General features: G+C 36.3%; 1 protein-coding gene across 3 annotated transcripts in view; it reads left to right on the top strand.

Moving 5' to 3' along the window:
• Nucleotides 1-16,684, top strand: part of NBEA (neurobeachin) — a gene marked incomplete at its 5' end in the record, with an annotated part of 531,924 nt that overhangs the window by 116,933 nt on the left and 398,307 nt on the right. For all 3 annotated transcript variants that reach the window (XM_080929212.1, XM_080929210.1, XM_080929211.1), the window contains 3 exons: nucleotides 7,097-7,205; nucleotides 12,452-12,604; nucleotides 13,074-13,242. In XM_080929212.1, the coding sequence (XP_080785338.1) occupies nucleotides 7,097-7,205; nucleotides 12,452-12,604; nucleotides 13,074-13,242 (431 nt within the window). The remainder of the gene's footprint in view (nucleotides 1-7,096; nucleotides 7,206-12,451; nucleotides 12,605-13,073; nucleotides 13,243-16,684) is intronic.

Below are 16,684 nucleotides of genomic sequence, written 5' to 3'. Positions count from 1 at the left end.
ACTTACCCAGTGTCTCTTACAGACTTTAGTTTATTTACATAAAGAAGCATGAAGTTTTTGAAATGGGATTGTTAGTGCTGCCCTTTTCTGTCTTAATCAAGTGGTCAGGTTTTGTTTTGTTTTGATTTTGGTTTACTTGTGTTTTTGTCCAAAGCTGGAGAAACTTGAGTAAGGATGATGCAATCCATAGAGGAAAACCAGTTTATATTGGCTGGGCATTAGAAGGATTTTTATGATTTATGCTTAAGTTGCTCTTCCTACTTTTTATCTATATATACTGAGAGCAGTAATGGACGGGGTAAAAAAAACTGTTTCGAAGTTGTGTGCGAAAATAGTAATGATTGAACATTGTTCTCATGAGTCATCACTAATGGTGTACATATTAATAAAATAATCTAGTTTTTTGTCCTCCACAAATCAGTGTGTATGTCTGTAAATTGTTTGGTATCCAGTATTATCAGGAACTTCTGCAAAGTGTTGTAAGAACTAAAACAGGTTTGGTGTGGCAGTGGTTTTCTGAGCCAAGTGTACCGGAAAATATAATGTGCAGACAAAGCAGAACTACAGTTAAAGCAGGAGAGACCAAAGTGGGACAAAACTTTGAAGAAGATATCGATGGATAGTGTTTGATTTTTCTAAGGCTTGCTTATGTTAAGATAGGAAATGCAGTGTCAAATCACACATGAAACTTGGTGGCTTTCTTTAAGAAAGGTGTATTGTTAACATGAAAAAATTCAGTTCACTCAGGGATTTAGAGTTTTAGGTCTTACTCATATTTTAGAGGACCCAGTATTCATTTTATTAGGAGAGGAAAGAGATTAGATAACTACACAGAGATTGTTTACCTTTATATCCCATTAGAAACTTCTCTTATTGTGTTGATGACAGTCGATTGGAACTTGGAAATACAGTGTGCATGGACAAGGTGAAGGAACTTAGCATTAGAATTGGTGACAACTGTTGTTGCAGTGTGTCATGCTTTCATTATCATCCATTAGTTGATGGAAATACTGTACATGTCTATCAACCAGCCTCCAGAAGACCAGACAACACTTTTCTTTCTGCATCTGGTTTTATTCACTCAATACCATGTTTTCCAGATCCATCCACTGACCTGAAAATGTCATAATACCATTTCTCTTAATCAGCTGAATAATATACCAGTGTAAACGCACAGCATTTTCATCAACTACTCATTAGTTGATAGACACCTAGAGTATTTCTGTTCCTATGGTGATGGAGCAACAGTAAATGTAGATGAACAAGTATCTCTGGGGTTGTCTATAGTGCCTTTTGGGTATATGCCCAAGGTGGTTGTCTTAGAGATGCCATGACAATGGCAGTTCTTACAAAAGAAAGCATTTAATTAGGGCTGGCTTAAAGTTTCAGAAAGTCAGTTCATTATCATCGTGACAGGCAGACACGGTGCTGGAGAAGGAGGTGAGAGTTCTACATCCTGATCTGCAGGCCACAGGAAGAGAGTGATACTGTGCCTGGTTCCAGCATTTGAAAGCCTATTCCCAATGACATACTTTAGCCAACAATGCACACTTCCTAATCCTTTCACACAGTACCACGGCTTCCTGACTGAGCATTATGAACCTATGGAGCCACTCTTTGGTGGATGGATGGACAGTGTGCTGTGTCTACCACTAGTCTATTGAGGAGCCACTTTGCTTATTTCCATAGTGGCTGTCCCATTTTGAAAAAGCTTTACGTTTTACTTCTGTAAAGCTGCCTAAAATGCATACATAAAGGGAAAAATGCTTCTTCCAGACACCATAACTATCCAATAAAAGCCCTAGTGCAAGGACAGGGTTACCATGTTTGGAGTTGTTGGCCAGTGGGTTCTCATAACCCTGAAAACCTACCCGATTTGCCTGACCAGGCAAGATATCCATTGCTTTAGTAGTGACACAGGTGTGTGTCACCAACCACTTCCTGATTGGATCTGCTCCGAAGGACTGAGCTCCTGCTTGACAGGGTTTATGGGGCCAAGGACTGGAGCTGACTAAACAGGTCATAGGCCTGCTGCAGATTGAAAGAAATAATAGCCATTTTTTATTTGAAGAAGGGTTTATTTCAAGTGGACACAAAGCACTGTCAACCCTGAAATACAAAAACAATCCAATAAAGATGTATTACTAGACATATTAGTAACATTCGTGTCAGAGTAGCTTAAGGTTTTCAACATGACTAGATGATAGTGCTATTGTTATTAATTAGCACTATGCACTTAGAATGACCAGAGGCTTGCCTTTGTTTTTGTTTTTAAATGTTGATGCTGCCAATGCTGGTAAAGATGTGCCATACAATTGGAACCCAGTATTAGTGGGATTACTAAATGCTATGACATTTTTGGAATATAGTTTTACAATTCTGTATAAAGCCAGCCGTATACATGTATAATTGAGCTTCTTGCTACTTGATTTTATTTCTGAGAAAAGAGTGCAGATTGCTCATGAACAAACAGTCCTATATATCTTTATAGTCGTTTTATTTATACTGCCATACTAGAAACCTGGTGCTCCCTTGAGATGAATGGATGCCCAAAGTGACTTTTCAGTTTCTGCCATGAAATATTTATCAATTAAAAGTAATTAGAATAAACGTATTTACTGGGATGAATGTCAGATTTGGGTAATACATAGAAGTCTGGAAGAGACTATGGAAGATCACATACATTCTTCATTTACATGACTTTCTTAAAAAGTCAGAGCTGTAGTGACAGAGAAGCATTCTTGCTACATTACAGATGTTGAGGTGCTGTGAGTCCAAAGCAGAAGGGTGAGCACCAGAACATTTTAATTTGTGGGTGCCCATGGAGGCCAGAAGAGAGTACCAGATTCCCTGGAACTGGAGATACAAATAAGCCACCATATCGGTGCTGGGAACCAAACCCTGGTCTTCTGTCAGAGCACCAGTGCTCTCCACTGATGAGCCATCTCTCCAGGCAATGTATACATTTAACATTTTTGTCTATTTCATTGGTACATCTAAGTAGTAAAATTTTAAAATTTGAGTTCTTTTGAATTTCAAATATAGGATGCTGAAACAAAGGAAGATATAAATGCTTAGTGACTTGAGTGTTAGACAGCCTCTGCAAAGTCTCTTTAAGTATGTGTAACAATAGTAGCAGTTGCATGTTTAAATCACATGAAAACATTGAAATACTGAGTAGACACTTCATGGCAAAAGATATCTGATGTACCACCCATACCTTCTGTCTGTCCTTCCTTTTGCCAGTGTTGCATTTGCTCACTCCTTTAAGTGGTTTCCTTTGGTGGGACGCTGCTGTGCACACAGTAAGGTGGCATCATGTGCACTAAAGAAGTTGTCAGTGTTTCCTAGCATACCCAGGGGCCTTTGAAGGGATGCCTTCAGGAGCACCATGTTCAAAACTGCTAACTATTTGCACTTAGAAATGTTTGGTATAGACCTTTTTCATTCTGAACTGTGTAAGAGGTTTAACTCTTCTGATACATTGTTTCTGTTACTAAAAGTAATTTTTAGGTGCTGGAATTAGAGCCATGGCCCTTACATATGCTAGGCAAGAATTTCTCCATTTTCTTATATCCCTGGAACACAACCTCCTTTTACATTTGTGGCAGTATCTCACAAAGTTTCTTGGGTCATTATTGAACTTTGTTTACCCCACAAACACGATGATCCTCTTGGCCTGGCCTCCCGAGGAGCTGAGTAGAAGTCTATGTATGTTAGGTGACAGACATAGCATCGGCTCCATGTTGTAGTAGGTATTTTATATAATTTTAATAGTCTTAGAAAGATTTTAGTATACTTTAATATTAGGGCGCTTAAAGAGATGAAAACAGAATGTCAGAAAATTTTATTCCTAAGGGTAAATCTTAAATCTTACTTAGAACTTAACCTACTTCTGACTTTGACACTCATTTTGCCTGTACAGTTTTAAAATATTGAATATACCATCTTAAAGGGGGAGAAGAGGTATTGGGTCTCAGCAAAAATCTTTAAATTTTGCATAGGTTACATTTTTAATAAAAAGATGTTTATTGAAAGCCAACCAAGATATGATATTATCTGTTTTAATATAAAAATTAAATATTTAGAATTTATTTTATATGAGATTGCTCTAGAAATATTCATAGATTATTCATTCCTCCTAACTTTGTTTATAAGAAGCAGAGCAATATCTTTTGCATTTGAATATTAAAAGTACCCAAAGATAACAAAACTTCCTTAATTCTACCCAGGAATATTTTACATTACTTAATTTTGTAAAATTAATTGGAAAAGGCAGTGGAACTAAATCAGGCTGTATTTGCATACATCTTAGTGGGAGGAAAATATAGTTTATTTTCATTCAAATTTATCATTATATATAGTAACTAAATAGTCTTCTATGTTGATGAGTATAGTTGATTATTCTCGACTAAGATGGTGAGCAGGCCCTGCCAGAAAGGATCTTGAGCTGTTACTGGTGGCATTCTCTCTCTTCTACCCTCGACTTTAGCCCTCACGACAATGATAAGTGAATATTATTTGCTAACTTAATCAAAAAGCTTACTAAAGTTGAAAGATGCTAATTAAGTTTTCAAGGGAAAATTTCTCAAAATAGCTTTATAATGTCATTTTTCTTACAAGAAAACAGGATTTAAAATCGTCAACCCTTCCCAAAGTAGAATTTTTATTTACAAAAAAAAAATTTATAGTACTTTTACTTGGAAGAGTTAACAATTTTATATCACTTCATAATAATTAATACCATCTTGTCTGCTGAGGAACTCTGTGACATGCTGTCTCTGGCTGGGGCTGTGCTTTGCACAGGCATGTTCTGTGCTGCTTTAGTTCTGGCTGATACGGCTGCTTGCCTTTTGGGTTAGCCTACATATTTAGACCCTCTACACATGAACTGATGTGTTCTAGACAGGAAGTGGAATGCAGGAGATATAGGAATGGGCTGAAGTATCCTTTATATTTGCCTTTATATCTAGGGGAGTTGGAAATAGGCAAGAATGGAGAGAAATTTTGTATGGCAGTACAAAGAATTTTGCAAGTTTATTGTGAGCCCTGCAGCAATCCGATGCATTTTAGTTACTGGTAAGTTTGTTAAATTATGTTTGAAATTGTACCCCTTCGAAGATAGCCATCTATTCACTTTAAGTCCACCGTTTCAAAAATACCTTATTTTTAAAATTCTTCTGAAACAATTTGGTATTATTATTGCATTTGGTTGTAGGTATAAATTAAAAATACTTTGGTGAGTACATGCATTTGAGTTTTCTGTTGTCGCTGGTAATGGCAGAGTGGGGTCGGGACCAATGGTCTTGTGCTCAGATCTCGGAATCATACCAACTGAATCCAGCTCTTGCATTGAAGTGCCACTGTATTTAGAGGTCTGAGTTCCATATGACATGACTGCGAATGGATAGTCTTGTGATAGAAAAGATAAAAGTCCACGGTATCCTTGTGATTTTATGTGGCTCTACATATGTGTATTATTTTTCTCAGAGAATGCTTCCTGGTTTTTCCTAGTGTGTTGTAGGGGCCATTGTGAGGCAGACTTGATTCTCCCCTTTTGACAGTTCTGATGCTTACAAACACACTGCCCTAATTCATGTGTAGGTTTGAAAATTGTGGAATATCTATGTAGCAGCTCTCATTATTTTCAAACATTTAAACACAGTGTTATCTGTAGTAGAGGATATTACCAGGTGTTTGTGAAGTGGACTTGGCTGTTGACTCCATTTAAAATATACTGGATTACCTAAAAGAATCTCAAGGGAATTCCTTGCTAGTTGTGTTTTTCTTAAAAATACCTATGTTTGACTCATGGACAAAGTAAAATGAGTGTCGCTGATTGGTAATGCTAGTTTTGATTTTTCTGTGTGTGGTTTAAGTATGTAGGGCTAGCTAATGTGACTGAGTTTTAATTTCCTGTGATTAAGTACCTTATTTCTGGGTAGTATTTTTAGAATATCAAGTAGTTTGTTCAGCCATCATTTTTTATAATAAAGGTAATGATCATTTAGCTGTTGATTCTTGTCATGAGAAACTGTTTGATTTTAAGTAAAATAAATAAGCAAATAAATAATCATTCCAAATTATTGGAGAAGTCTGCTATAAATCGTCTTGAAACCGGAGAGCTAAAGTAAGTAAAAAGCCAGTTAGCTAGGTTTCTTTATCATTTTTGAGCTTTCCTCATCAAATTTTCTGAAATACCTTGCGGAATGATCACTGCTCTCTTTACTATAAAGAAGTGATTTAAGGTACACTCTAAGACATGTGAGATAGATAGTATGTCAGCCCATGGTAAGTCTAGTATAGGGCACTTCATTGTAATTGCTTTACGTGCACACAGTGAAGGGTGCATTATTGTCATTCTGTGTCACTGTGCTGGTTGAAAACATATGACTTGTGAAGAAATACATTATCAAGGACAAATTCATTGCAAACAATTTCCTTTTGTTTCCTCATGTATTCATTTGGTGCACATACCAAGTGCTCAGCTCTGTCTGGTACTTCTTCTTATCTGATTCTGTGTGTTTGTGAACACTATGTAATTAATTTTTACAGCTTCTCATTTGTGTAATACATGAGTCATTTCTTTACTTTGCTCTCATGAACTTTTCTGAGGGTATGTGTGGACATATGTGGTATGTGACATTTCTTTGGTTGATTTTTTTTATAAATCATATGAAAAATAGCTAACAGCTATGTTCTTCACAAACAGTGTCCTGTATATAGTAAATTTTTGATAGCCTGTTTTTAAATACAATGTTTTGTTGCTGTATGTATTATAGAATAGTGGTATGTTTCTTATGTCAGGTTCATTTGAAGAGGGAAATAGGTTTTTATATATGTAAAGATGCATCTTTATGCTTAACTGAAATACAAATTATACAGTTATTTTAACTTGAAAGATAAAACTAATTGTATCTTCTGTTGCTTGTGGGAAGATTCATGCTTGTATAATGAAAGCCAGATAGCATTTTAAAATAAAAGAGATTAATTTGTTTATTATAATCGTTTCACAACCAAATTACTGAAATGGAATACTATTTTTATGATAAATGTTAATGACTAAAAAATGAAATTATCTGTACTTTACACACAGTGCTACTCTTTTGGCATTCCTGGTTGAACTACTTAAAAGTTCAGTAGCCATGCAAGAACAGATGCTGGGTGGAAAAGGCTTTTTAGTCATTGGCTACTTACTTGAAAAGGTAAGTGACATATGTTGGTGGCTTTTTGTGTGTAGCTTTTGTCACTGGATAGTTAACAATCACTAATTATATTTTCATAAGTTATCTTCAGTTCATAATAAACTGATTAATTAAAGAACATCTTTTATTATGCATTGGCATAGCGTGAAGAAATTGTGAATTAAAGTAGAAATTTTAGAAAATCATTTGCTTCGACACCATCTGCAGCACTGCATTCCAGTGGTGTTCTTGCCTTCTTTTATTTCTTACTCTATTTCTGCAGACTGCCTTCTACCGGCTGGTCTTGAAAATTTTTTCTCCTATAATTAATTTAATGAGATTATGGTTCCTTTCCTTATCCTATAAATACTAATTGTTTTAATATCTTAATTCATTTCAGTTCTACTAGGATGTTTAGTGATCTGTACAGCTTTTATTAACCAAACTATTGCTTCTGATTTTTCTCTCAATATTTTATTTCCCTTTCTATCTTAGTCAGAGTCCTTACCATTTAGCTAAACTTAAGACATTAATCTCTTTTTCCTCACACTGAATCTAAATAGTTGATAATTATTATTAGCCATCAGAATATATCCAAAGTCAGGGATTTGAGAGATGGGTTAATGTTTAAGGAATCTTGTTTCGCTTGCAGAAAACCCAACTTCAGTTTCCAGCACCCACGTTGTAGTCTATAACAATTCATAATTGCAGTTCTTGGGGACCCAAATACCCACATTGTAGTCTATAACCTCTCATAAGTGCAGTTTTGGGGAATCCAAATCCCCCTCTGATTTTACTGGACACTGTGTGCACATGGTGTGTGTGTGTGTGTGTGTGTGTGTGTGTGTGTGTGTGTGTTGGCAATTACACTCACACACAGAAATATAGTAAATAAATATTTAAAATTAAGAATATATACAGAACTAATTGCTATTCTTACTCTTTTTTTTAAACTACATCTATGGAATACCATCATTGTCCCAATCACTCTTTTTCCAAAATAACTACTATTCTAATTTAATACTGTTACTGTGACAAAATATTGACCTAATCAAGTTGGGTAAGAAAAGGGCTTATTTTAGCATACTACCTGATGACTGTCAACCTAACTAATAGGGCTGGCACTCAGACAGGCACTTGAAGCAGAAACCATGGAGAAATCCATGTCAGGTGGCTAGATGGGTGGCTCAGACTCATGCTAAGGTATCTTCATTTTATTGCCCTGGACTACCAGCTCAGGGAATGGTGCCAGTCATAATGGCTGGGCCCTCCTATATCAATTAAGAATCAACATAGCCCGCCATGGGCATGTGCACAGCAAAGTCTAACCCTGGCATTCCATCAATCAAGACTCCTTTCTTAGGTACCACAGGCTGTTTCAGGGTGATGGCTATTTACATATTCCATCCTTTATTTATCCTCACACTACTTCAGTAAAGGTTCTTCCTCATTTGACTGTATTGTTACTCTCATACCTCTGATATCACATTCTACCACTCTCCTTGTTTTCTCTATATTGTCCCACGTTCCCTTCCATTTTGCAGCAAGGACATGTATGCACAGATTGGTCTTTTGCTGTTCCTTGCTCAACTTTTTCATTCACTTTCTTCTGCATGCACCTGTATCCTTTGCACCTTTCTAGTGCATGTCTGTAGTGACCACTTCTTCTAGTTAAATACGGCTTCATGCACTCTCTATCTCCTCTTATAATAGTGCTCCCACCTAGGGACAGAGTCCTCAGCAAACAAGTCTGGACAGTACTTCACACCAAGTGACATCTATAGTGTGTCGGTCTTTATCTTGCCAGGGAGCTGACAGCGCGCTCAACTTGACTTATTAAGGAGAATTTAAGGTCTTGCTGTTTAAAAAGTAAGTAGCAGGCATTGTTGAGGGAATTTGGCTAGTCCTGGAGCGTGACAAGAATGGTTCTTTAGTGAAACTCAGAGAGAAGAATGGTGGACTTGACTGGATTCATGTCTTCCAAAAAGTAGCAGTGTATTGATTTGTACAATGTCCACAGCCCATTTTCCTTCTGTCCGCTAACTACCTGCTGATGGGACAAACTAGTCCAACTTTTAGTTGAAAATCAACAGTCGAGAAAGTTTCTCAGAGTGATAATAAGTTGCACAGTAGTGTAACCAGACTATCCAGTTTGAGGATTTGTGTCTCTTTTGTCTTGCCTGTGGGGGCTGTTTCTTCTTCAGCTGTTTTCCTTTTTGTGCGCAGGTCTTTTGCTCTGTTCCCTTGCATCCAGGTAGAGAGACAAGATTCCATTTTTGTTCACTTTTATTTGATCCGTCAGCTGAGGTCTTGCCTTTCTATGCATGTATATTTATTGGGATGCTATAGTTTGATGCTGCCTCCCTGAAATTATTGTTGTCACTGTTCATCCGTCGTCATTCAGATAGTTAATATAATTTTGTTAGGCTGTTGGATCTCATTTTTGGTATCCGTGAAAAATGAAGTTGATACTAAGGTTCAATTATTTCATGATTCATATTTACCAATTCAAGTACTTTCCACAGTTGTGTAGTATATAATCATGTATGTTTTTATATATTAAATGTCTTGTTACAAACACTTGTGCTAAGCCATCCCATCTTGTACTTATCGGGCACATATTCCGTAAGATTTCATTATAGCAGCCAGTGCTACTATTTGCTGTTTTGTTACTTTCAACTGCAGACTGTAATTATTTTTTAATAGTTAATATTCTGTTTTTAAGTAAATTTATCTATACAATTAATGTGCTATGCAGCATTCTCCTAACCTTCCTTTTTTCCCTCACTTTAAAAAAAGGTTCATTCGTTCAATTGTTCATTCGTTCATTCATTCATTATGGGTCATCTGCCGCCCCCCCCCCCACCCCCGTGTGTGTGTGTGTGTGTGTGTGTGTGTGTGTGTGTGTGTGTGTGTGTGTGTGTACATGTGCACGTGCGTACCAGTTGTGTTCCTGGTATCTTTAGAGACAAATAGAGATTCTCTGGATCTGGCATTACAAACAATTTTGAAGTGTCAAGTAGGTGCTGGGTATTGTATCTGGGTTCTGTAGACAACCAGTGGGCCCTCTCTCTAGCCCTCTCCTTTCTTGTCCTTTTAGATTCCTCTCTTACCAAGCTCTCCCAAAACCCTACTATCATCTTCCCTGAGCCTTAAGCTGAGATTTTATGTGTTCATAGTAGTTGGCTTCAAAGAATTCTTCATAAGAATGTGTTCATGAGTAGCTAGGCCATATCTTATCCAGAAGACAATTTCACAACAGTCTTACATGATCTTGTGTAAGAAAGAGAGGAATGAGACATGGTGATGGGGTGACAAGGACTGAAGCACATTGTCAAACATATGAAATTGTCAAAAATAAAATCAGGAAATTAAGACATTTTACTGTGTGTGTCTCAGATCCCAGAGTTTACATTTCTGTGATGTTGACATTCTGATGACTGAGCCTAAGACTTATTCCTGTTAGTTGTCCAGGTATAAATTGTGTGTGTGTGTGTGAGTGTGTGTGAGATGTGTGTGTGTGTATGTGTGTTTGTGAGTGTGTGTGAGATGTGTGTGTATGTGTGCGTGTGCGTGTGTGTGTGTGTGTGTGTGTGTTTTCCCTAAAGCTTCCCACATGATAGAGGCACTCTACCACTGACCCATATCTATCCCTGAACCACATTTAAAAGGTTATTTTACCTCTTAAAGTAAAAGCAAATTGCAAAATAGAAAAATTTAAAGCAGTTAATTGAAGTAAACACTTTAAGGACAATTGAGTGTTTTTTAAATCTTTTCTAATCTCCCAGTTTATCTTTTCTTTTCTTGTTCTCTTTTTAAATTTAATATGAATGTAGCTAAACATTTACAAAAAAAATTAAAGAGGGACTGGAAAAGATCAATAACATAGTGTGCTTTATTCCCAAGAAAAGAAAAATACATGGAATATATAGGTGATCTGAGATAAGTTACGTACCATTCACAGACAAAACTGCATGCTGTTGTAGAGAAAGTTCATTGTACACACAGTGAAACTAAGTAGAATGAACTGCAGTTTTGAAAAAAAAAATGTTTCTAAAAATCAAGTATAGATCTTAAGCTACTCTCTGGTGGCATAAATGACCATAGGAGGGAAGAATCTGTATTTTTGTTTGGTTTTGGTTTTTTGTTTTGTAATATAGAGGCCGTACAAGATGCTTTTGAAGATGTCTTTCCTCGAATTCAGCAATTTCATAATCTAACTATAAATTACTATCAGATGCTTATGATTGGAATGTTGGCTGCCACTGGCAGGCTTTTAGCATTTGAGATTAGATTGTCAGCTTTTCTGAAGAGGAATATGTTTTCTATGTTACCACATTTTTGTCTGAAATTATAAAGTAGCATTGCCCAAATAAAATACAACTTAAGAATCAAGTGCAAATTAAAATATTTATTAATAAGTTACCGGTGATATTAATGAATCTTATTTAGTCTGGCTTATACAAAACATCATTATAATATCTGATTAGTTATTTTCTTAAAAGAATACTTTTTAGAAAATTATTTACTTACATCTCACTTAGGACAGGCTATGTTTTAAATGTTCAGCTTACAAATAGGATAATAACTACTTTACAAACAATCTTGAGGAATTGGTATGCGTTTCAAAAGGGCTCTTGTGTTTAGTGATAAGTTGGGCATTGTTGTTAACAACTGAACATTTGTGATGAGAATATGGTATACAAAACAATGTTGTGTGAAGTTCAGAGTGTTATCAAGAGATGTTTCATTTGTAGTGAAAAGAGGGCAAAGAAAGTCACACCCAAGCAGAAGTCTCTGGAGGAGTCTGAGGTTGTGACAGCCAGATGAAGAGTCAGGTCTGATTTACCATGGCCCTGCAAGGCCAGGCCAGGCAGCCCTGTGCTGAGGCAAGGGAACTGCATTTGTCTGTGTTGAAAAGGCCTAAAGGAATTAAAGAGAAGGTTCTGCTGTGTTTGTTGTAGAACAGTTTTGAACGAAAGCACTTCTTGTTATCTTTAACTCTAAGTTATAAAATCTGTTGTCATTTTTTGAGTTTCTTACTCATATTGAAAAGTTTCTTATCTGTAATTACACTGGGCTTTACATAACATCCTTTCACTCAAAGGAATACTCTAAAATTTCATATAACCACATTTTTAGTAAAGACAGTATAGGATTTTGTGCTATTAATTTAAACTTTTAGGGACAATTTGAACTGTTGTTATAAACATTATATAATTTGGTTTCACAAATATTTCTTGATAGAATTTCTATTTCTGTTTTAGTCATCGAGAGTTCACATAACGAGAGCGGTCTTGGAACAGTTTTTATCATTTGCAAAATACCTCGATGGTTTATGTCATGGAGCACCATTGCTGAAGCAGCTTTGTGACCACATTTTATTCAATCCCGCCATCTGGATACACACACCTGCAAAGGTCTGTATTTCAGGTTTATTCACTTAGTTTTAGGTTAATGTTATAAAAAATTTATAATATATAAAACTATAGCTAAAAATTAAAACTGGTGTAGAACTAAGTTTTAATATTATTAGATATTGTTCGTACCTTATCAACAAAGAAAATCTGGTATGTTATTGAAAGACTATGAAAAGATAACAGAACTCACGTCCACTTAGACTGGGAAGTTACTATTAGTTTGATCATGACATAAATATTTTTTAAATAAGCATAAACTCAAGCCACATTATTTTTCCTGAAATGTACACAATGCCATACATCAGATGATTGATACTTTTCAAAATATAAGTGGTTATTTTATAAAGAAATGTTATTTTAAACCACACAATAAATTATAATAGTGTGTCATTTGCTGATGTGCATTTGCCTTAAATAGGAATTCATATTTACTATGTACTTTATTAAACTTACTTTCATTATTTATTAGGTTCAACTTTCCCTGTATACCTACTTGTCTGCTGAGTTTATTGGAACTGCTACCATCTATACCACCATACGCAGAGTTGGGACAGTATTGCAGCTAATGCACACATTAAAATATTACTACTGGGTTATTAACCCTGCTGACAGCAGTGGCATTACACCTAAAGGACTAGGTAAGCAGCTCTGTGACCTCTTTTTCATGTTTCTGTGTTTAGATCCTGGGTACTAGATCTGTAGTACTATCCTGGGTACTAGATCTGTAGTACTATCCTGGGTACTAGATCTGTAGTACTATCCTGGGTACTAGATCTGTAGTACTATCCTGGGTACTATAATTGTAGTACTAGATCCTGGGTACTGAATCTGTAGTACTATCTTGGGTACTATAATTGTAGTACTAGATCCTGGGTACTGAATCTGTAGTACTATCCTGGGTACTGGATCTGTAGTACTAGATCCTGGTACTAGTACAGCGCACACATGTGCATGACTACAAATATGTCATTTAGCTCTTTTATTTCTTATGAAGTACAATATTAATTTAGAAGTTGCAATTTTTTTAATGCTATGGTCAGTGAGACAGCTCAGTGGCCACAGGTACTTGCTTTAAAACCTGATGGAATGAATTAGATCTTCATGCTCTGCATGATGGGAGGAAAGAGCTGATTCCTCCATGTTGTCCACTGTCTTCTGTGGCATGTGTGCACCCGATTCACACGTAAATTAACTGTATTAAGAATGTTAATAGTGTTAAAATAGTTTGGAATAAAAGAAATTGATGCACTTGATTTTAATTGAGATGCTTTCTTTGGGGAGCTCTAGAAGATACATTTGTATATTAAAGGTGGGTAAATATAACTGGTTGCCATCAGTAGCTTTTAGTACTTTGGACCTTAAATTGCTTTGAATTTTTATTTCACATATGCTGTTTGACCTGAGTGTGGCAGAAGCTGTTTTAATTTTTATATTCTTACATTTGTGTTTTAAGATTATAGCCATGTTTTCTAACTATACAAAAGTACACTTCTACAAGTACTCTAAATACAACGTAATCTCAAAGGGAAAAGCATTCATAGCCCACTGGCACAGGAAGGAGCACTGCGGAAATTGTAGATTTTGTCTCTCAGTACATTGCTACATGAACGTGGTTAAGCTTTCTACAGAATCAAACGTTTTCCACTTTTAATCTTCTTTCCTGTAACATGCTTTAAATTTTATTCCTTAGAAAATTGCTTCCTTTTTTGTGTGACTGGTTGTCTGTGATTTGTTTAGACTTGACAAGAAGTGTCTAATTAAAGATACTTTAGGGACTGGAGAGATGGCTCAGCAGTTAAAAACAGTATTCTTCCAGAGGTCCTGAGTTCAGTTCACAGCAAGCACATAGTGGCTCACAACCATCTGTAGTGGGAGTCAGTGCCTTCTTATGTGTCTGAAGACAGCTTCAGTGTACTCATATACATTAAATACATTAACTAATTAATTAATTTTAAAAATTTAAATTTTTTCCAGAAATGTCCTACCAGTATATTTTCACCAGCAGTGTGTGATGAGGATTTTCTCAGAATTTTTAATGTAGTACTGACTATTACAGTTACACGAATCTCTTTTAAAAGAGAAAATTAATGTAGTACATTAATATATAGGTAGTTATACATTTTACTTTATATTAGGAGTCAATAGTTGTTACTAACTGTCATCTCTGATCTGTCCTCCAGTTTAATCTCCTGGCTTTTAATTAAATATGCCCAGAGTTAGTTACTGTTTAGTACTTTTGTTAATGTATTTAACCATGTACATTATAGAGGTATATAACATGTTTACATACATACATAACAATGTAGATCTTGTTAATACCTTCCTTATGTTGTCTAGGAAAAAGCTGAAAGTGCACATCCACAGCTCTGTACTACATGTTGTCCTTCGGCTTAACCTCTGCTTTACAATTTTACTTTATGACACATAAAGACTTACTAAGAGTCATATAAGGAAACCGAAGTATGCTTATATATCCATTAGATTTACGTATCTTTTTAGTCTACCTTATTAAATGAGTATGCCCCTCAACAGATAGCCTAATGGCTGGATTGCTGACTAAGAAACTGACATTTTCCTTATCTCTTTGTGTGAACAGTCAAATTATGTACATTATTCTTTCTGTCAGTTAAAAATAAAGTATAGAAAATATGTTTTCTTACCCCAAATGCTTCTCTGTATATTTCCCCAAAGGTCAAAGTTAACTGTGAAATCACAGTGGAAAATAGAGTGATTTAGGAGGCTCTCAGTGAGCATTTGTGTTCATTTTTTTCATGGTGACTTGGCTGCTTCCTTGTTTTGTTCTGTTTTAGACAGGAATAGCACAGCAATCCTGTTTCTGTCTCAGTGTGTGCTGTCAAGCGCACACACACAGTATTCAGCTGCCTGTGTTCACTGGTGTTAACCGTGAATGCCTGTCTAGGGCCTCATCTCCTTGTCCAGACAATGTCTACATCCTGTTCTGCCGCAAAGCTTCACCTTCTTACTTCACCTACTTATCTTCCTGTCAGGTGCCAAGAATGATGCTTCCTAACACCGTCCTTTGTACCCTGCTATCAGAAAGAATGTGGCATTCTTCTGTGTGTATTTATTTGTCGGTTTTCTGTATCCGTGTAGACTGTAGAGTTCCTCTTTTATTCTGTGTATCATATTGTCAGCTGCTGCCTTTCCCAGAAAGGGCCTGAAGTGACTTTAGCTCACTGTAGCCCTCAACTGTGTTCCATACAAGTGACTGCTGTTGTTTATTCGTATGTGAGCGTGCTGTACAGGAACGAGCACTGCAGACACCAGTACATCATGAAGACGTGTCAATGAAGGACTGACAGGGTAGTACAGTGGCCCTTGGGTGGTATCCTTATAGATTTTGATGTTTACACTTTTCTAGATTTTTCTAGTATGGCAGAGATCCATAGGTTTGTAGTGTTTTCTTACTGCACAACACAACATTCTTGGTTCTTTTTATATGTTCCCTGTCCTAACCCTGTTTCTCCAAAGAACCCTTGCTTGCTTAATGTATATGGATTTCTAAGAACTAAATACGAGTGTTAGTTTTGCCTGCTGTGTTTTTGTGTATATGCTCTTTGTTTCTCCTAGTGGACAGGTCCAGCAAATACTCCATGTGTGCACACAGTGTGGACACACACCCTACTCCATTTCTGTGTAAAGCCACGTAGCATAGCCTAGTTTTAAGGCTCTTAGTGCTCGCACGTTCTCTCCACAGTGGAGCAGGTTCCCATTCTTATGTTCACTGTGCTGAGGGAGGCATGCAGCACCGCTGGTCAACCTGCGCTGTATGACCCCTTTGAATGTCACACATCAGACAGTAACAAAACCAGTAAAAAGAAAATAATTTTGTGTTTGGGGGGACAGTTACTCTACTAAAGATTTTCATTAAGAAGGTTGAGAACCACTAATGTAAAGTTATAATTTGTTTGCTCTTCATTTTAAATTTGTCCAATAAATCTTACTTTTACTTTTACATTTTATTTGACTAAAAGTGGATTTATGTCATACAGACGTCATGCACATAAGTTTGTTTCTCTGCAGCGTGCTGTTCGTTGTAGATGGTGACAGGCATATTTT

This window comes from Micromys minutus, assembly GCF_963924665.1.
Source record: "Micromys minutus genome assembly, chromosome: 15".
Lineage (NCBI taxonomy): Eukaryota > Metazoa > Chordata > Mammalia > Rodentia > Muridae > Micromys > Micromys minutus.
The sequence above is the reverse complement of the archived record's forward strand: the minus strand, read 5'-3'. Positions and strand labels throughout refer to the sequence as shown.